The sequence below is a fragment of the Prenolepis imparis genome, unplaced genomic scaffold (assembly GCF_030444845.1).
Source record: "Prenolepis imparis isolate NDT839.2.m4 unplaced genomic scaffold, iyPreImpa1.0 SCAF_10, whole genome shotgun sequence".
In the NCBI taxonomy this organism is placed as follows: Eukaryota; Metazoa; Arthropoda; class Insecta; order Hymenoptera; family Formicidae; genus Prenolepis; species Prenolepis imparis.
This window is the reverse complement of record NW_028141168.1, coordinates 14,257,979-14,276,701: the sequence shown is the minus strand read 5'-3', so window position 1 is coordinate 14,276,701 and position 18,723 is coordinate 14,257,979. Positions and strand designations below refer to the sequence as shown.

Sequence of the window (18,723 nt, the reverse complement as noted above, 5' to 3'; positions counted from 1 at the left end):
GTTTTTTGTCAATATATTTAAATAATCCATTGTTTATACTGTCCGCTTATATATATACAAAAATTATATGTATTATATATAATATATATTTATATATATAATTTATTCATACATTTAAATATTCATGAATGCATAATAAATATATATATGTTACACAAACTTTAATTCTTTATGCAGCATTAGTAGAATAATTTAGCTTATATTTTTGTGTTGCAGCCAATGTCTAGCCAAATTTTTTATAATTTATTCGTTCGTTTAATATAGCCTGTCTTACCTACATTGTAAAATAGCATATTACTAAATGTGCATTTCTAAGCAAACTTTCTAATATATTTTTAATACATACGTACAATCTTAGAATAAAATTTAATATTATAAAAAAAGTTATATATTCTTAATCAATTCTTCGCTTTGTTTTAATTCTACAAGAAAAAATTATTTATGTAATCGAGTCGAAAGCCTAGTCTCTCGCAACGGTGTATTAGCTTTATTTCGTTTTGGAGACGGCGAAACGCTATTTTCATCACTAGACTTTGTATTTTTCCTTTGTACGTGTCCTTTTCTTTTGTCTAAGAGAAAGCAAAATAAAATTAGTATTGTTTATTCGTACTGATTATTATTTAATCACTTTTAATTGCATATAACAACTATTCAGTTATTTATAAGAAAATCACAAAGTGAAAAACAATCAAAAAGTCATAATACATACGATCAAAATAAAGTATAAACTCGGAATACTGTAATTCCAATATAGTATAATTAATAATGTTGAAAATAATGTTGAAAGTCTCAAATACTATCGCATCAGCGAAGATGTTTGCATATATTTGTTGTATTTGTTAATAAGAAATTTTTTTTATGTATTTATATGGTAGTGAATTTATATTATAGTAAATATTAGGTAAAAATAGTTAATTATATATAACAAATTGAATCAAACGTTATTGAAATTATAGTATTCCGAATTCATAGTTCATTTTGACTCTAGATAACTTTTCAATTGTTTTCTGTTGTGTAATTTTGTTATAAATAACTGAGCAATTGTTATATGCAGTTGATGGTCGATCTTTCTTTGTTATTTCTCGCTAAAAAAAATAGATATAAAATACCTATACATCTGTATATTTTTAGTTTTAAATGTAAGAAATTAACAAAATCGACTTTATTCACTCACTTTGTACAATGGGTGCATCTTGTACATCTTCTTCAGAATCATCAGAGCTATCGTCTTCATCGGATTCATCATTTATTTTCTTTCTACGTTGACGAATATTCCTTCTATTTCTCGGCGTGGCAGACGGTGGTGGCATTCGATGTTTGTCTGCCAATTCCGAGTTTTCGGTTTCTGTTTCGGTCTCTAAAAGTTCTTGTATTTTCTCTTCCAATTCTGTGCAAGCAGCAGTAGCGTCCGCCTTTTTCTTCGTCTGCTCAATGATATTTTGCAACGCTGCTAATACCGGTTTATAATGAATTTTTTCTTTCAGTAGCGGTAAACTTTCAATAAGACGTCGTATACCTTTAAAAAAAAAAGAAGAAAGAACAGAATTAATATAAATTATATTATTGAGCATAAATTACTTGACTTACTCTTTCCGCTGAATTGTAAAAGTGAAAGACAGTAGGAAAGATCACGCCATTGTCTTTCTGTGGTAGCCAATTTAAATCTAGCGCAAATCTTATCGATTATGGTATCAATTTGTCTCTCTCTCTGTATTAGACTGAGAATGTATCTGCAAATTATAACATTAATGAAGAGCGCTTACAGTTTTTTCTGCTGAACATATTAAATTACAATATTTACTTGATGGTTTCCTGAAATTGTTTTTCGTCGAGATTCAATTCAGGATCTGCTAAGCGCGACAATATATCAGGCACTATATTATACAGAGCATTGCCTTTCTGGGCGAGTTGATTAAAGAATTCTTTCGTGTCCTGCCGTATTTGTTTATCCTCGTCAATAATGCAAAGTGCCAATTCTGAAACTTGTCCTTTCACTCGTATCATCTCCCTCATTATCAAATTCGATAACATACGAACGCATGTTCTACGCACGTTCACATCCCTATCTCGCAGTCTACAAACATAAATATTAGTATTTAGTATTAATAGTATTAAATATTAGTACTAATAGAAACATTGCAATTCTTGTTTTTTTTTATGAAAGAAATATTAAATAAATATTTGATGCACGCACGCGGTCACACACATTTTTTTAAATATTATAAAATATAATCATTTTCATCCAAATCAATATGTTAATCAATATTTGAAAAATGGAATTGATTTGGATATTGACTTTTAATTTGAAGGCCAATGAGTGAGAACTAATTTACCTGCCATAGATGTGCTTGGACCATGGTTCCACTTGATTGGGAAATCTAGTAGCAAGATCGCTCAATCCGATCAGCATGTTCGATTTTACTCCAGGATACGGCGATCGTTCCAATATGGTGACCAAGAGTTGTAAAGATTGCTCACAAAATATAGAACTTACCGTCATCATTTTGCTGAGCGTGAGCGAAGCTGCGGCTTGTAGATTCTCGTTATTATATTTATCGTGATATTTGCATACATCCAATACAAGTGGACTGTAAATAATTATGTATATATGGAAGTTTTCTCTATCATCTGAGTAAAGATCATTATCATTATCATTCTTGCACGAATACATACACAAATTTCACGAGCAAGCCATTCCCAGTGACGATCTCATTTTCGAGCGCGCCGTTCACGAATTCCGCTTCGGCGTCATCCACTGCACCTTCTAAAGCTTCCTCACCATTTTCGCTGGCCGCATTAATCATCGAGTTTTCTTTATTTCGTCGCGCACTCGATGAGATCGACGCATTTGCCGATTTGGATCTGATATCCGGTGTCGCCGAGTTACCTCTTGTTAGCACTTGTTTCTTCCTCTTATTCTTTCGCACTGTACTTCTACGCTTGAGTTCCTTATAAATGGGCATGTCCAAATGAATCATTTGCTTGATGGCAATGTGTCCAACTAAAAACAGCAGTTTGCAGAGTACAGGGCTTGATACACCTGCTTGATTATTTTCCTTATTCATGAGTTGACTCTTCTCAGTGATGTCCAATAACAATTCCTTTATCAATTTGTCAGGTTGATTCGCCAACTGAAATTTAAAACAAAACTCTCAGCACGATATCCCAAATGTATTTAATTAACACATATAACAGTCTCACTTACGTGATATATGACGTTAAGTGCATCCGTCGCAAAAGAGACATAAGCGTTCTCATCCGCGCTAATAAAAGTGTCTATTAACAATATCTGGATTTGTTGAAAAATATCCTGATTGTTGGAATATCTATAAGATAAGAATCTTTTTATAGCAAAGAAACTTCGAATTATTTTCATAAATTCTTTTAACAAAAATTTACCTCAGTGGTGCTTTTTCGATATCCTTGTCATTTTGTTTTATCTTTAATAGCATTCTGCAAGTGTCTCGCGCGAAAAGAAGATCGTCCTTCGCGCGTGGACCTAATCCTATTTTCACTAACACATCTAGATTATCGATCACAATGTTAGATTCTGCCTGAGCTATCATCGTTATTATCATTAACGCAGTTCTGCTGTCTATTTGCGATGTGTCTGGATATTTCATGGAGAATTTTTCCCATAATACCTATGCATATAGCATTAGTTAAAATAAGAATATTAAACTTTTTAAATTTCTAATTATAATATATTAATTTTATAATATATTTAATAATATATTTAATAATATATTTAATAATATAATTATATTTATAATTATAAAAAGTATATATTTATAATTATAAAAGGAGTATGTACAACTAATCATCAAATGAGATAAATATACTTATTGTTAGTATTAAATTACCTGCAATAATTCGCTGTTTAATTCCCCGTTTTCGTACCATGTCAAGATCAGTTGAGCCAAAGCCGGGCTCTGTCCAGGCTGTAATTCTTTCAGTAAGTTGATCAAACGATTGGCGCGAGTTACAGCTATTTGACGAGCTGATTGTTTGTCAGTACTGATGTCGAGATGGATGTTTTTGTACACCACTGCCACATTATTACGCACAGACTGATCGCGATGGAATACTTGAAAGAGGACTTCGCGTACAGAACTGGCCGCACCAGTTACTCCGAATTGAAAAGCGATTCCTAAGAATGTGCAGGATTCAACAGCATCGCCGGCACATGTGGAGAACAATAGATTCTCCGCCATCGGTATTGCCTTTTCCAACTCGCTTGCAAACTCGAGACAATTCTGCAAAAAGGTACAATTATAAACAGTTCAAAAGAATCGCTTTATTCAATTTCATGTCACGTACTGTTAAGTAATTTATAATGCGCTTTCGCAAGCTTATCTCTTCTTTTCTCTTGTTATCTTGTTCCGACTTGCTTGCGTCGATCATATTCTCGTCTTCGTTATTTGTCGATTTTTCCGATTCTATAAAAATTTTCAGTAAAAAGGCGAATAGACACTCCTCCTTTGCTTCATTGGAAAGATTTTTCATTTCAGGGGCTTCTTTCAATATCATACAAGTCTTCCACAAGTATGTCACGGCTTTGGTCACTTCTCGGTTTAATAATAATTGTCTCACATGTTCGAAAGCATGATCTGCATCGATATTCTCTTTGTTCTCTGTACCTATTAAATAAAATCATGTGTAATAGATCTTGTAATATGTCTTGAAAATGTTTTATATAACTAACTTATAACTAAAATGTATAATATAACTAACATGAATCATTTATATATTCCGTTTCATTTTCAAAAATCTTTTTTATTGTCGCTTTAATATCTGGCTGTAGAGTATTCCAAAGTTCAAATCTTTGCATATGACCGCGTTCACTAGTGCTTGCAATTTGAGCTTGCAATTCTTGTAATTTTGCTTTTTCTTTCTCCAACGATTCGGAGAGTTCAACAGAAGTCAACTGCAATAGAAAAATACATCAAATAAAAAAATCAATCAGGAGAAAAGTGATACTTAAAATTTTTGAACAACATATACCTTGGCAGCGAAGGGATTACTTTGCAACATGGTACGCAACAATTGGAGAGCCTGTTTACGAACAATCGCGCTTTTATCTTCTAACCGAAGTGCGACGGCGGCTAAAAGCTTTCCATATCTGGCTAATGGTACAGCACCATTGCAACACAAGCGCTGCCACATTTGAAGCACCTTTGATCTAACATGAGCATTGCAATCCAACATGTGATCCTCCAAATTGTTTAGGCATTCATCGCGTTGTTCTTTCCGTTCATCCGTGAGATCTTCGCCAGTCAGTGCTTTTTGTACTACGCTACTCAAGACTCCAATCACGCAGTTTCTCATAGTATAAAACTATAAAATAGTTTCAAGAAAATTTTTTATTAAGTTTTAATTAAACTATTTTTTCAATTATACATATCAAGTTCCATATCAAACTATCGTTTAATCAATAGCAAAAGAATTATAATAAAAACTTGCCTCATTTGACAGATAATCCGTAATCTCATCAAGGACAGGAATTATAAGATCAGGCTGCGAGATCGCAATGTTCTCGAGAAACGTGGACACATTGCGACTTTCGACTTCACCAATTTCACTCTGTCCGATCTCATTCATCACACTTTTTATCAAACCAGTACAACCACATTCAGTGGTCATATGTACTATGCCAGCCGCTATAGGCACTGCTAGTGAGTCATATAATTTTACTAATTGAATAATTCTCACAATGCAAGTTATCCCATGATTGTATTTTTTAATCAAAGTTCCTAAAATCTGTAAATAAAGATATAATATTTAGATATATTAGTATAATAGAGTTTGTGTACACATATATACAAATATAAATGATAATACCTCAAATACAGTTTGTCTCATATGTTTTTGCTTAGCATCTTTACTCTGCTCCAATATTTTATAACATATTTGTGCCAAAGTCCTGTAAATATTATAGTTTAAATTAAGTGTTTTGAAATTAATTGTATAACTTACATAATAAATGAATTTTCGACGATTGGTGGTCTCCAAATCTTGTGCAACGGTATTTGTAGCCATCGATACAGAAGTTCCAAAGCTTTCTGTTTGGATTGCTCCCAATCTTCTTCAATATCTGTCTTTGTACCTTTTTTATACTGAAAATGATCAATTAATTTTTAATTGTGCAATTTTATAATATGACATTTTATATTGTGACATTTATAATATATAATACAAATAGAAGAATAACTTTTATACCTTCCCAATATTGACCTCATTTGCATTTTTTATAACACGTTCATCTATATGACTAACAAACCATGACAACAAATATGCTAGCATATTGTTAATACATAAATATGTTTTCCTATCCTCTTCCTCTGTAATATCATTACCATGATCAAATATTTTTTCCAAATCATCCACAAGTATTTCCACAGCTGAAAATGATGCCTGTGTATAAATGAACTAATACCAAGTAATTTATTTTAATCAATTACATAATTATATTGTAAAACAAAAAACACTACTATTCATAACACAATCTAGATTTTATATATAATAAAATTACCTTTAGAAATCCTAGTAAAACAACGTAAACAGGTCACAAGTTCCACTTTACTACCATGAACAATGACAGAGAAAAATGTGTCAAAATGCTCCAAAATAAAATGCGAACCATTTGCTTGCAATGCTGGTCGTGTAGCTGCAAGACAAATTCAACATTATAAATTATTCAACTACTGTAACTGTTATTACTAACAACTTATTGCTATTAAGGATTTATTTAGAGATTATTATTATAGAGCGTTCTCCTGCTATAGAAAAGCAATTGTAAGTGTCACAGTAGAATTGAAAATGAGTTATATATTGGAGTTTACCATCAAGAGACTGTGATATCATTCGTAAAGGAACAATCTCTTCAACAAAATATTGGTCGGCATGAGACGTCAAAAGCTCATCCGTCACCAAAGGAATCACGAAGTTTTTCACCATTTTAATGTAATTCTGAATTCAGCTGCCAATCTGAAAATCTTCAATATTGTCATAAACAATCAGGCTGTTTTGCATATGTCTCATCATAATAAATACCTCTGAAATCTTAGTTCCTTGCCTCTCTCGTATGAAATGTTCAATCAAACTCTACGTTCAAATGTCCATCACAAATCACAACTAACCAAAACATTCATATCAAATTCGTTTTATTTTCAAATTCACTGCTACCAATCAAAGATTATTAAAAGTTGTTCGACAGGAGAATATCACTAGTATAAGGTATAGTTAATATAGGGAATTCGTGAGAATTTCGCTTTTCGCTCTATAGTACATTGAAACGAGCCTTTCCTATATGTATATATACATATATATAAAACACCACATACACACACATTTTATTCTATAGGACAATTATAGATTTATAGAAAAATTATTATTATATTATTAGTATTATTATTTATAAAGAGTTGATAGATTTTTGTCTCGTTTTACATTTACTATCTGAGCTAAAAATATTTCTAAGCAATATAAAAACAATAAAAATCTTATTTTGAATTTGAATCTTTCAATAAGTTTTTTTTCCGGAGATATAACTTACTATTTTATTTGTTTAAAAAACTGAATATATAAACAAATATACAAATAAAAAGTATTACTTATATATTATTTTAATCATAATATTATAAATATATAGTAGAAAAATAATATTTTATAAAATGTAATTTATATGTTCCAAATATATACAGGATATGTTTTCATATATATGTATTTATATGTACAAATATTTATACTTATCTTCGTTAATTATCTTTAATCAATATTATACTTTATATTTTCACATTGTCTAGTTCTTTAGTTACTTTTGATGCTGTGTTGTCATCTTTCTCTTCTTTTTCTTCTTCAGATTCTGTATCACTTGGTGGAAAGTCAGGAAGTGCTAAAGATAAATATAAATATTAAAGAAAGAGAAAATAAAAAAAAACAAAAAAGTTATTGAATGTCCTTACCAAGCCTATCCAATTTCTCTTGCCAGGCTTTGTTCAGAAACTCTTCCTGTACAGCGATTACTTCTTTGCTATTTGTGCAAAGAGCATACTTGTTCAACAATTCATTATTCAACTCTAAGAACGCGTGTCCCCATGAAAACTTTCCAAGATAAATATTGGCTTCCTCTGGAAATCCTGTTATAATCAAAGCAGCTGCTATAGCTTCAACACAACTCAATTGATAAGGTTTTCCATAATTTATTGGATTGGCAGCAACCAAAAATGGAAGTAGACGGGGATGAGACGTCTTCATCCTGTTGAAGGGAGTCTCGTCTAAACGAGCCCAACTGCAATCCACAACTGCGCAGCCATACTCCTGTACAATTTCGCGATCCATTGGAGACACACACTGCAACGCAATGTTTTAAATCATTAGCATGCTGTAACGACACTGTAACATTACCATATCTCCATTTATTAACTACCTGACTACCAGCCGGAGTAAGACATAAGCCAGAGAATCGAGCGCCTAATCGCAGTATCTTTATCAAGCCATGCCTCGCCAGTTTTCTGCCGGAGCATTTCTTGGGATCGCAGTGCTCCATATCCCACATGGCCACAGGAAATGGGATCAACGATTCGTCTGATGATTCTATGAGTTCGATTGGAGACAGTTTTACGACAGAAGCGCGAAAAATTCATTTTAATTATAAATAATTAATTAATTAATAATAAATGCCTAACCTGCCTCCTCATCGTCCTCCTTGTCCAATCCTTCATCTCTCTCCTGATGATATCTCTGCTCTTTACCGAGAACATGTCGAGGTCTCTTCTCGAATAATTTCTTCTTGTTTTTCCTTCTACGTCCTGACATTTTTCACACTGAATTTATTATCTCGTATTATCTTTCCAGCGTGTAAAATAATCTACTTGATCATAACCTGCGAGAGATAATTATTGGAGAAAGATTCCAGCTGCGTTGGACGTCCATCGCATGAAATCCATTGATAATGAAAATTCATTAAATAATTAGTCTTCATATAAATCTTCATATAAGAGATTTTTGTATAATTAAATTCCTTGCACTTATGATTAATATTATTAATTAATTAATTATTTGTAATGTTTTGCTTTTTGTAATTAATGTAATGATTGTAAAGCATGTAAACGCTAGGGAATAATGCAGTGCTTTACGCGATAGCCAATCAGCCTCTTCTATTTCTAGAAATAATAATACGCAACGAGAAACGTGATTGTCTATTGTAAATCCGGCTTAAAAAGCACGAGAAATATTTTACTAGCAATATTCCGCATACTGGGAACTGGGAAATTAATCTTTCACTTCACGTGTTGTGTCAGAGAAGGACGATGGTGAGTTCTGCGTTTCTTTATGATGTATCCATTTATTTCATTGTCATCGTGTTATTCTATATGTGAAGACACTCAAAAGTTAAATCTTCAGAATCTGATTTCGTTTCGTATGTATTTCAGTCGGCGCATAAGACGTTTATCATCAAGCGAAAGCTTGCCAAAAAGTTGAAGCAAAACAGACCGATTCCACAATGGGTAAGAATGCGGACTGGTAATACTATCCGGTAAGTTTAGCTTAATTACTTTCAAAATTATCTTAACTTTACATATAATTGGAAAGATTTTTTTGGTTAGATATTTAATGTGTTCATTAATACATGTATGTGGGAAATGATAATTATCGCTTTAAGTTAGTTGAAGCCTGTATATATTGTGTACATCCAATGCATTAATTAATTAAGCCATTGTATTTAATTACTGCTTATTTTGTTCATTTTATATAATTTTACATAATTATGCAAATGTTGCTATATTATGTGTCAAAATATGAATAAAATTAGTAATAAAGTTATATCTATGATCTATAATTGCATTTGAATCATAGAGATACACTTGTGTGTGAATAAAATAAAGATTTATATGATTTTATAAAACTTTGGACAATGATATTTTATTTTTTATGTTATCTTTGCGTAGCTCATAGTTATTTTTCTTATTTGTCTTTGGTACAAATTGTCAATTACAATTTTGATATGAATGCAACAATTTAATGTGTTGCATTCTTTAATTGCTATTTTTTACTGTTGGATATTATAGACATTATTATATAAATCCTTATCACTCCTTGACTTTGACAAATATTAAAATTTATAGACTTGTATTTTCATATATATAATTTGTTTTCAGATATAATGCTAAGAGGCGTCACTGGAGGAGAACTAAATTGAAGTTGTAAATCCCATGAAAACATACATCATATGATAACAATAATGTATGATTTAAGAATATAATAATGGATACAACCTCAAACAAAAAGAAATAAATATTTGTCATAACCTCCAGTATCTGACAGTGTCACAAAAATAAAATTATATTAAAGTATAAAACAGGTATATATCTCTAATATATTTATATTGTATATTAACTCTTAGCAAACACATTTACAAAGAATTCGACACTTTACGCATATGCATCGACTTTAACCAATCTTCTATTAATTCTTCACCAGTCTTAGGATATGGTAAATAGTAATGTTTAGGTGGTGGTCCTTCTTCCAAACGTACAAAGTAATGGCAATATCTATAATGAATAGTTCCCTTGCGTCCTTTAGCATGACGTCGTAAACCTTTTATTACTATACCTTTATTACTAAATGATTCTGCTGTAAAAGTATAAAGTTTGTCATTTATTATTAAATTGTTAAAAGACTTGCAACATGAGTACAGATATATAACAAAACTCGAGTAATAATATAATCAATAATAGATATTTATATATACTTACCAACCCACAAGTTACTTTTAAATTCGACATTGTGATTCTCTACAGCCAAACGTTGAGCTTCTAATATAACTTCCTTAGCAATTTTAGCACCTTTCATGTGCAAAAAGCTCAACTGTTTAACAGCTTCGTCCACAGACATTCCTCGTACAAAACCAGCGATGTACCACATTTTTTTCGGGCTATATTTTATATTGGCTTTATAATGACATATATACTGAAAAACAAATATACAATTAGATAATCAATTATTTAACATTAGCTTAGCATAGCACAACAGAATAGACTTACAGCAGGCCTTCTTTCTTCATCTGGCTTTTGAGGTGGAAAAATAGTCTTGTTATAAGAAAGAAAATGTGTCGGTCTTCGATATTTACTCAAGTTGGTGTTGCATATTGCAGAAAAATGGAAACTGCACGATGGTATAAGATTTAATGTCTTTACTGTGCTTGGTGATATATCCACTCTATTTATGGTAAATCTACCATAAAACGCTAGATGTTTCATACACTGACGAATACTCTGCATTTTCTATAAATGTAAACTTGTATATTAATTGCGAGATGTAAAGTATAAGCACATGACAAGAAAATTATAATCTATTAATAATGAAAATATAACAAACTCTAATTGAGATTTTCTGATAAATAAGAGATTTATACAGAGAGTTATAGATAATTTTCGTAAAATAACTTCTGAAAGAAGTGTTCATATAATATAACCCCTAATAATCATTTATATCATTTTTTTATTACAACGCACACACATATTATATAGATATTATATAGATAAAAATATTCTTACAAAAAATTTTCAATTCGTTCAATTTGAATATATCAATCGTACAATTGCCTTTATTTATACAGATAAATTAATTTTTGTCCAAACACATTTAGGGTGCGATTTCACTATCAATTTGTCGCTAGCGTCTAACTGATCACGTGATCTGATTTGTGACGCTAGCATCAAGAAGAAAAAGCTTGATTTGTTCAGCTTTCAGAGAACGAAGAACGAGACGCTTGTCATAGTTGTAACTTGGACGCTAGGCTGTTTTCACGCCAGCGTCAACAGACGCTAACGTCAATTTGTTTTTATTGATGCTTGACGCTGAAATCCAGCGTCACAGCGTCAAGTGAAAATGCACCCTTACGATACGCCATAAAGATGAAGAAGACAACGAAGGGAAACTCTCTACGCAAAGTTGCGCTGGAAAATTCCGCGATTAGCCTCCATATGTTCTAGGGACTTTAGAGAATGCTCGACTGTGATTCGTCGATTAGCTTACGGCGAGAGGGAGAGAGCGCGTGTCGATATGCGCGCGCGTTCGACTTTAACCTTCAAGTGGCGCTGCGTTACGTGGTCGCGCGGCGGTCGGAATTCGGCGGCGCGGAGTGGGGGTGAGTGGTGGGGGGTGCGCCGTGCGCCGCGCGCGCATCCCCCCACCACTCACCCCCACTCCGCGCCGCCGAATTCCGACCGCCGCGCGACCACGTAACGCAGCGCCACTTGAAGGTTAAAGTCGAACGCGCGCGCATATCGGTGGCTGATGTTCCATCTACGTATTTTATTACGTCTGTGGGCCGTGTTTTTATTCCTTCTTCCTACTGTTATGGCACGTGAATTTTTCAATCATTTCTATCATTTGAATCATTTGATTGATCAGAGCGAAAGAGATAAGGATTTCTCCATCCCGATTGATCGATCAAATATTTGTAGCGTCAGTTTAAGCGTTAATTTAATTTAATCTCATTGTCAGTTGTATATCAAATGCGTTAGTTGCACTTTGTATATACCGGTGAGCGAAGTGAAGTTAACCAGTTAACGTTTGATTTAATTTTAATATAAAAGGTGCGATTTCACTATCAATTTGTCGCTAGCGTTTAATTGATTACGTGATCTGATTTGTGACGCTAGTGTCAAGAAGAAAAAGCTTGATTTGTTCAGCTTTCAGAGAACGAAGAACGAGACGCTTGTCATAGTTGTAACTTGGACGCTAGGCTGTTTTCAGCGTCAACAGACGCTAACGTCAATTTGCTTTTATTGATGCTTGACGCTGAAATCCAGCATCACAGCGTCAAGTGAAAATGCACCCTTAGATATAAAATACTACGTATGGTTTGACACTTAAGCCCCTTGCACAATGCTAAGCGATAGCGATAACGATAGAAAAATATCTATTCTCTGTTCTTATTGGTGGAATAAAAAATATTTAGTGCAAGGGGCTTTAACCTCGATTCGATACACTCTGTGTGCGCATGCGTAATTTGATATGATTATTAAGGAAAACGATAAAACGAAATTTTTGATAAAACTTATATAAAAATTTTAATTACATATTTTTATAATAATAAAACACTCATAAAATTATTCGAAATACAAATGTTTGTATATAAACGATTTATAATATTTACAATTTCTCCGTGAGTTCGGGTACAGCCTTAAATAAATCTGCGACTAATCCGTAATCTGCTACGTGAAAGATGGGAGCTTCTGGATCCTTATTAATAGCTACAATCGTTTTAGAATCCTTCATGCCAGCAAGATGTTGAATTGCACCCGAAATTCCAACTGCTATATATAGATTCTGAAATCATAATCATAAGATGTTTTTTTTATATATATATACAAAAAGATTGAGAGATAAATTTATTCTAAAATGAGATTCTGGATAATCATTAATTTCACTTACAGGTGCAACAATTTTTCCTGTCTGTCCTACTTGCAGATCATTTGGCACAAATCCTGCATCAACCGCAGCACGAGAGGCTCCTACTGCTGCATTTAGCTTATCTGCCAATGTATATAATAATTTGAAATTTTCACCAGATTTCATTCCACGTCCACCAGAAATTACAACTTTAGCAGATGTCAATTCTGGTCTGTCAGATTTACTGAGATCTTGTTTAATGTATTGCACTTGATTCGAGGTATAATCATTAGTAGGCAGAGTTTCGCATTTAGCATTACCACCTTCCAAAGGTAGTGGTTCAAAAGAGGTGCTTCTTACAGATATCACTTTCACATTGTCTTTAGATTTAAGGGTCTGAATAGCATTACCAGCATATATAGTGCGTACAAAAGTGTCTGATGTTTTTATGTCAATGATATCACTTATTGGAGATACATCTAACTTAGCTGCAATCTTAAATTAAACATGTTTTTATATGTATTAATAAAATATATATAGATTAACAAAATAAAATATATGTAGTTAATATATAATATATTCTTGAAAAATATATGTTGTGTATACTAACCCTGGGAAGTAATGCTTTGCCAAATGCACTTGCGCCAGATAATATATGTGTGAATTTATGTTCATTATACAGTTTAAGTATAAGCGGCGTCAATGATTCTGCAGTAAATCCTTTAAATGCATCACTGTCTGCGAGAAGGATTTTGGAAACATCTTTGGCCTTACATGCGTTCTGTGCAACTATATCGCATTTTGTGCCAACAATCAATACAGTTATATCGCCACCAATTTTTTTGGCAGCTGTTAATGTGTTGCAAGTAATTGGTAGTAAATTTTCATTGTTATGTTCTGCAATAACCAAGGTAGACTCATAACGTATCAGTGAGCCGAACTGTAAATAAATAACACATATTTGAAAGATTTAAATTTCTATCCATTCATATATCAAAAATAAAGAAAGTTGAAAGTATTGTTGTTTGAAAACTTTACATAAAAAATTTCAATTTTAAGAAAAAATTTCAAGCATCTTAAAAATTGATAAGTAATTGCAAAGTACATATCTCTACACAATGTTTACAATATAGGTTAATATTGAGTTAATTAAACAAATTAAATAGCAAAATGTTTTATGCTTCTTGCAAAAATTTAGTAGGAAATGCAATGAGTATCAGAATTAGAATGCATTTTTAAGATCATAATCATCAGATTGCAAAATACAAACAGATATGGATATGGATTAAAGTACAATTAAAACATATGAACGACGAAAACAAATAAAAAATATGCTCACTTTGCGAGTAGCCCGTAATGTTCTGATGCAGGTGGAAAACATTGTTATGGAAATTTGATTTCTCTTCTCGCTTTCAATATATGTGAAACAGTAAAAAAATAGAACTTTATGATATCGGTGACGACACGGTCCAAAGTCCTAACAGCTGTAGCAGAGATATCAAATGGGTAGGGGTTAAGGTGCATTAATTTATATAGGCATGATAAATTCAAAGCAAAATTATAAAACATATATTACATATTAAAAAAATTTAATTCAGGCAATACGTATTTGAAAAAGTTATATTTATTATATTTGATATTTATAACATCTATATATATAAATAAGACATCTTTGTTTTCTTCCTTCGTTATCATGATTCAGACTGATCATTCAAGCTTTTTTATTGATTAGCTAAGATTCTTTTCGACCAAAAATGGCAAAATCAATTTTTTTTATTTATCAAATAAAATTTATAAATATCATATATATTCATATATATTGATAGAACTTATATGATTATTTCTTTTCCTTTAAATAATAAAATATGAAGTATAAAAATAAACAATTATATTTTTAAACTTTCACATAATAACTTTCATATGTTTTATTATTTAAAGAATATTGCAATATTAAGAAAAAAGAGAATCTTACATAATTTTATTATATTATCTTCTTATTTTGTTATTTTATTGTAACTAAGTAAGTGTGATTCTTTTTTAACATAATTTCTTCATTAACTTTATTATTTTTTATTAAAATGATATTAATTTGTATCATTAGATATTACAAATATCTCAATTTATCTTCGCTTCCTACCACCAACTTTTTTGTGTAAATCTCGTTTGCCTTTTCCTGCTTTTGGTTTTTTAGCACCTTTGCTATGTTTTAGTGTAACTTTTTTCTTTTTGTTGTTACTTGTTGCAGATTGTTTTACCCTATAATATAAATAAGTATTAATTATTATAAATATTAATACATACATGCATACATACAGTCATGTCTTGTGACTTTCTGCTATTTTCAAATATGTTTAAAAATACAGAATAATATACAAATATGGAAATAATTTTTTCTTTTTTTTTTGTCAGCAAACTTTTTACTTTCTGTGAAGTCTCTATTAAAGCACGAATTGGAGAAAAAGTCTCTTATAAGTTGGAATGCAAGCGAGACAAACTTATACGAGAACCTTTATTAAATAAAGAAAGATATGAATGTTACTTTAGGCTTACTATTTCTCAACTTTATATAAACATTACATTAAATCAACAAGAATCATTATCATATCTTGTCTAAATGCTTAAAAACAAAAAATTAAAAACTACTTTAATAAATTATGAAAAATTATGATAAGTGACTAATATGATTAAAAATATGCTATGAACTTTTCTAAAGTCATTTATCAGATATTTTACCACAATTATATACATATATATAAAATTTTACAACTCACAAGGTTTGTTAAATTTGCATCTTATATAGCAGTCACATGATGAGTATGTATGTATGTATTATGTTAAAGTTGAATCTGCATAAATAAAAACTTACTCTGCAGTTCCTGTTAAATAACTTTCATGTAGAATTTTTTTCTTCTTTTCTAAAATGGTATCCGCTAAGTTTTTATTTTGACTTTTTTCTTCAACAACATTTAATGGAAGTGCTTTTCTCTTTCTTTTCATTCCAGACACTTCCTTAGCAATTCCCTTTGCATCCTTCTCTTTTGATAGCCTGCAGCAATATTATATTTTGTTTGAGAAAAAAGTCAGAGAAAATAAGTTATAACATAAAGAACATACATAGGCTGGAATTTTCCAACAGATGCAGTTGATGTACGTGCTATAGTTACAGCTTCAGAAAGCTGTTGAGAATTTGGGAAGTGATCTTTAGTAGGTAGACCAACTCTTGGCAATTTTATATTTCTTGCTTTAGCTATGTTGCGAAGCCTTTGTAGTTCGTTTTTGGATTGTTTTTCCTTCTTATCTAATTTAGTTTTAGCAAATGGATCATTGGTTGGATCAGCATTATCCTTGGTCTCTATCAACCATTCCTTCTGTTCCTGAGCTTTCGCTCGTTTATAACCATACGTAGGAATCCATTCCTAAAAAAAAATTTAGGAAAGATTAGATAAATTAAAAACTATATATTATTATAGAGACTTTACATATTTAATTATTAAAGTAATTAATATATAATCAAATTATTGGATATAACTGAAAGTAGTTTTAAATAAGAATAAATCTCTTACTTTTAATTCCTCGTCCCATTTCAGTTTGGATTTACCCTTTTTCTTGGTCCGTATTCCTTTCTCCTTAGCAAACTGTTGCCACTTTGTTAATGGTTTGGGTTTTGGAATAACACGTGAGCGTGGCAATACATATTCAGGCTTGGGTAATTTGGCCATTATAGCTTCATCCACCCGTTCTATTGGCAGTTCCCAGATTTTATTAATTAGCAACTGCACATTGTCTCTCGTTATTCTTTTCATGTATGAATCCGGTTTCGATCTAAAAGCAAACATAGAGATTTAACAAGTATTAACATACATTTTTCAGATAAATTCGATATTGTAGAGATATTGAAATAAAGTTAAAATTAAAGTTACTTGAGAGTTTTTATATTCACAGCATTATAATCGGATGCAAGTAAAGTTCCCAAATCAATGTCGAGCTCTATATCTTTATGGACTAATGTAGATTTAGATGGATCTGTGGCTTTTTCTTGATCATTTTCTAATATTGATTTGACAAGATCCATTTTAAACAATTTTTATAATGTAACCACGTGTAATCGTATAACTACTATAACTAAACGATTAACGTAACCTTTCTTCGCCACACGTGAAAAAAAAATCATAACTTTAAAGTCCTGTACACAATGATCGACAGGAGCGCCTCTATGAACTATTTGTCAAACTGATACGATTATTTTTTCTAAGTTGGTACTACTGATTAAGCCCCTCTCACAATGCCAGGCAACAGGCAATAGGAACAGGAAATAAAAAATATCCACCAATAAGAGCAGAAAATAATATCTATTTTCTGCTCTTATTGGTGGATATTTTTTATTTCCTGTTCCTATTGCCTGGCATTGTGAGAGGGGCTTTAGTTTCTAACAAATCGTGAATTTTGATGCTTTGTAATTCTATGATATAGGTTAGATTATACTTTTGCAGTGCTGAAATTTATTCTAACGTATTGTAAATAATCATAAGTTAACATATAATAAATATACTAAATATAGGATTATAGCGATCTTCAAGAATTAGCCATGGTAAGTTATAGTATAAAAGTTTATCATAATACAGCAAGTATAATATCATACCCGGCTTTTTATTTGTGCTGTTCTTATTATTAATTCAAATGTATTTTTAATTTTAGTTATTCTATTCTTTCTTCAAGTCTTTGATCGGAAAGGACGTGGTCGTTGAATTAAAAAATGATCTCAGGTAAAATATAATGCAATAGTAAAGTAAAATGTCAAATGACAATAACACTGATTTAATGTTTTGTTTTAGTATTTGTGGAACATTATATTCCGTCGATCAGTACCTGAACATAAAATTGGCTGACATTAGCGTAACAGATTCTGAAAAGTATCCTCATATGGTATGTACAAAATTACATATTTTTTTATATACTATTTAGTTATTATCTGTACAGTATATACATTACCAAATATAACCGAATCGTGCATTAAATTTTAGTTATCGGTAAAAAATTGCTTTATTCGTGGATCTGTGGTGCGATATGTACAACTTCCAGTAGATGAAGTTGATATTCATCTCTTAACTGAAGCAGCACGCAGAGAAGCAATGAATGCTCAAACAAGATAGTTTATATTAATTATCATTTATATGAATAATCTTTTTCTTTCTTTAATTAACGCATATGACTCATATTCTATGTAAAAATGATACAAAATTATTTTGTAATTATTCACACTATTTTGAAAATGTGAATAACAAAGTATCACACACATTTTTCAATATATATAAATCTTTATTC

At 31.2% G+C, this 18,723-nt stretch overlaps 7 protein-coding genes across 8 annotated transcripts; 2 read left to right on the top strand and 5 right to left on the bottom strand.

Moving 5' to 3' along the window:
- Positions 1-183: 183 nt before the first annotated feature.
- Positions 184-7,179, bottom strand: Cap-d2 (CAP-D2 condensin subunit). Its single transcript, XM_083048218.1, has 19 exons — positions 7,054-7,179; positions 6,843-6,995; positions 6,533-6,667; positions 6,220-6,401; positions 5,977-6,116; positions 5,842-5,923; positions 5,464-5,760; positions 5,005-5,337; positions 4,735-4,927; positions 4,321-4,640; positions 3,864-4,256; positions 3,400-3,644; positions 3,206-3,326; positions 2,674-3,131; positions 2,334-2,588; positions 1,802-2,074; positions 1,588-1,730; positions 1,175-1,516; positions 184-569 (listed from the first exon to the last, which is right to left on the bottom strand). The coding sequence occupies exons 2-19, from the start codon at positions 6,955-6,957 to the stop codon at positions 436-438; spliced, it is 4,161 nt and encodes a 1,386-aa protein (XP_082904344.1). The 5' UTR covers positions 6,958-6,995; positions 7,054-7,179; the 3' UTR covers positions 184-435.
- A 506-nt stretch (positions 7,180-7,685) lies between these two features.
- Positions 7,686-9,005, bottom strand: LOC145941572 (18S rRNA aminocarboxypropyltransferase-like). The gene is made up of 4 exons (XM_083047721.1): positions 8,688-9,005; positions 8,429-8,595; positions 7,965-8,352; positions 7,686-7,894 (listed from the first exon to the last, which is right to left on the bottom strand). Exons 1-4 carry the CDS (start codon positions 8,815-8,817, stop codon positions 7,785-7,787), a joined length of 795 nt encoding a protein of 264 aa, XP_082903847.1. The 5' UTR covers positions 8,818-9,005; the 3' UTR covers positions 7,686-7,784.
- Positions 9,006-9,180: 175 nt separating this feature from the next.
- Rpl39 (ribosomal protein L39) lies at positions 9,181-10,360 on the top strand. The gene is made up of 3 exons (XM_083048369.1): positions 9,181-9,314; positions 9,435-9,538; positions 10,161-10,360. Exons 1-3 carry the CDS (start codon positions 9,312-9,314, stop codon positions 10,207-10,209), a joined length of 156 nt encoding a protein of 51 aa, XP_082904495.1. The 5' UTR covers positions 9,181-9,311; the 3' UTR covers positions 10,210-10,360.
- Positions 10,198-11,928, bottom strand: Mrpl22 (mitochondrial ribosomal protein L22). Its single transcript, XM_083048368.1, has 4 exons — positions 11,559-11,928; positions 11,046-11,285; positions 10,758-10,971; positions 10,198-10,635 (listed from the first exon to the last, which is right to left on the bottom strand). The coding sequence occupies exons 2-4, from the start codon at positions 11,280-11,282 to the stop codon at positions 10,415-10,417; spliced, it is 672 nt and encodes a 223-aa protein (XP_082904494.1). The 5' UTR covers positions 11,283-11,285; positions 11,559-11,928; the 3' UTR covers positions 10,198-10,414.
- Positions 11,929-13,084: 1,156 nt separating this feature from the next.
- On the bottom strand, positions 13,085-14,905 carry Wal (electron transfer flavoprotein subunit alpha wal). The gene is made up of 4 exons (XM_083048278.1): positions 14,741-14,905; positions 14,012-14,341; positions 13,444-13,896; positions 13,085-13,338 (listed from the first exon to the last, which is right to left on the bottom strand). The coding sequence occupies exons 1-4, from the start codon at positions 14,780-14,782 to the stop codon at positions 13,162-13,164; spliced, it is 1,002 nt and encodes a 333-aa protein (XP_082904404.1). The 5' UTR covers positions 14,783-14,905; the 3' UTR covers positions 13,085-13,161.
- A 466-nt stretch (positions 14,906-15,371) lies between these two features.
- On the bottom strand, positions 15,372-17,568 carry LOC145942000 (ribosome biogenesis regulatory protein homolog). 2 transcript variants are annotated; one of them, XM_083048449.1, is made up of 5 exons: positions 17,322-17,568; positions 16,965-17,223; positions 16,516-16,817; positions 16,268-16,447; positions 15,372-15,657 (listed from the first exon to the last, which is right to left on the bottom strand). In XM_083048449.1, the coding sequence occupies exons 1-5, from the start codon at positions 17,471-17,473 to the stop codon at positions 15,522-15,524; spliced, it is 1,029 nt and encodes a 342-aa protein (XP_082904575.1). In that variant the 5' UTR covers positions 17,474-17,568; the 3' UTR covers positions 15,372-15,521. The 2 variants fall into 2 exon arrangements, with proteins under 2 accessions (XP_082904575.1, XP_082904576.1); XM_083048450.1 differs by having other exon boundaries at positions 17,342-17,480.
- A 263-nt stretch (positions 17,569-17,831) lies between these two features.
- Positions 17,832-18,721, top strand: LOC145941933 (U6 snRNA-associated Sm-like protein LSm2). Its single transcript, XM_083048361.1, has 4 exons — positions 17,832-17,989; positions 18,097-18,164; positions 18,234-18,324; positions 18,423-18,721. The coding sequence occupies exons 1-4, from the start codon at positions 17,987-17,989 to the stop codon at positions 18,549-18,551; spliced, it is 291 nt and encodes a 96-aa protein (XP_082904487.1). The 5' UTR covers positions 17,832-17,986; the 3' UTR covers positions 18,552-18,721.
- The last annotated feature ends 2 nt before the right edge of the window (positions 18,722-18,723 follow it).

What these genes read in the sequence shown, in the direction of transcription:
- Mrpl22 (XM_083048368.1), bottom strand. Translation starts at nt 11,282, where the DNA reads ATGCAGAGTATTCGTCAGTGTATGAAACATCTAGCGTTTTATGGTAGA. An exon ending in ATGAAGAAAGAAGGCCTGCT is followed by an intron (nt 10,972 to 11,045) that starts GTAAGTCTATTC and finishes TTTGTTTTTCAG; the next exon opens with TATATATGTCATTATAAAGC. An exon ending in TAAAAGTAACTTGTGGGTTG is followed by an intron (nt 10,636 to 10,757) that starts GTAAGTATATAT and finishes ATACTTTTACAG; the next exon opens with CAGAATCATTTAGTAATAAA.
- Cap-d2 (XM_083048218.1), bottom strand. Translation starts at nt 6,957, where the DNA reads ATGGTGAAAAACTTCGTGATTCCTTTGGTGACGGATGAGCTTTTGACG. An exon ending in GATATCACAGTCTCTTGATG is followed by an intron (nt 6,668 to 6,842) that starts GTAAACTCCAAT and finishes TTTGTCTTGCAG; the next exon opens with CTACACGACCAGCATTGCAA. An exon ending in GGCTTGCTCGTGAAATTTGT is followed by an intron (nt 2,589 to 2,673) that starts GTATGTATTCGT and finishes AATTATTTACAG; the next exon opens with TCCACTTGTATTGGATGTAT.
- LOC145941572 (XM_083047721.1), bottom strand. Translation starts at nt 8,817, where the DNA reads ATGTCAGGACGTAGAAGGAAAAACAAGAAGAAATTATTCGAGAAGAGA. An exon ending in GGAGGACGATGAGGAGGCAG is followed by an intron (nt 8,596 to 8,687) that starts GTTAGGCATTTA and finishes TCGAACTCATAG; the next exon opens with AATCATCAGACGAATCGTTG. An exon ending in AGAGAAATTGGATAGGCTTG is followed by an intron (nt 7,895 to 7,964) that starts GTAAGGACATTC and finishes ATTTATCTTTAG; the next exon opens with CACTTCCTGACTTTCCACCA.
- LOC145941933 (XM_083048361.1), top strand. An exon ending in GAATTAAAAAATGATCTCAG is followed by an intron (nt 18,165 to 18,233) that starts GTAAAATATAAT and finishes GTTTTGTTTTAG; the next exon opens with TATTTGTGGAACATTATATT. An exon ending in CTGAAAAGTATCCTCATATG is followed by an intron (nt 18,325 to 18,422) that starts GTATGTACAAAA and finishes ATTAAATTTTAG; the next exon opens with TTATCGGTAAAAAATTGCTT.
- Wal (XM_083048278.1), bottom strand. Translation starts at nt 14,782, where the DNA reads ATGTTTTCCACCTGCATCAGAACATTACGGGCTACTCGCAAA. An exon ending in CATTACGGGCTACTCGCAAA is followed by an intron (nt 14,342 to 14,740) that starts GTGAGCATATTT and finishes ATTTATTTACAG; the next exon opens with TTCGGCTCACTGATACGTTA. An exon ending in GCAAAGCATTACTTCCCAGG is followed by an intron (nt 13,897 to 14,011) that starts GTTAGTATACAC and finishes GTTTAATTTAAG; the next exon opens with ATTGCAGCTAAGTTAGATGT.
- Rpl39 (XM_083048369.1), top strand. An exon ending in CGGACTGGTAATACTATCCG is followed by an intron (nt 9,539 to 10,160) that starts GTAAGTTTAGCT and finishes ATTTGTTTTCAG; the next exon opens with ATATAATGCTAAGAGGCGTC.
- LOC145942000 (XM_083048449.1), bottom strand. Translation starts at nt 17,473, where the DNA reads ATGGATCTTGTCAAATCAATATTAGAAAATGATCAAGAAAAAGCCACA. An exon ending in AATGGGACGAGGAATTAAAA is followed by an intron (nt 16,818 to 16,964) that starts GTAAGAGATTTA and finishes ATTTTTTTTTAG; the next exon opens with GAATGGATTCCTACGTATGG. An exon ending in TATTTAACAGGAACTGCAGA is followed by an intron (nt 15,658 to 16,267) that starts GTAAGTTTTTAT and finishes TTTATATTATAG; the next exon opens with GGTAAAACAATCTGCAACAA.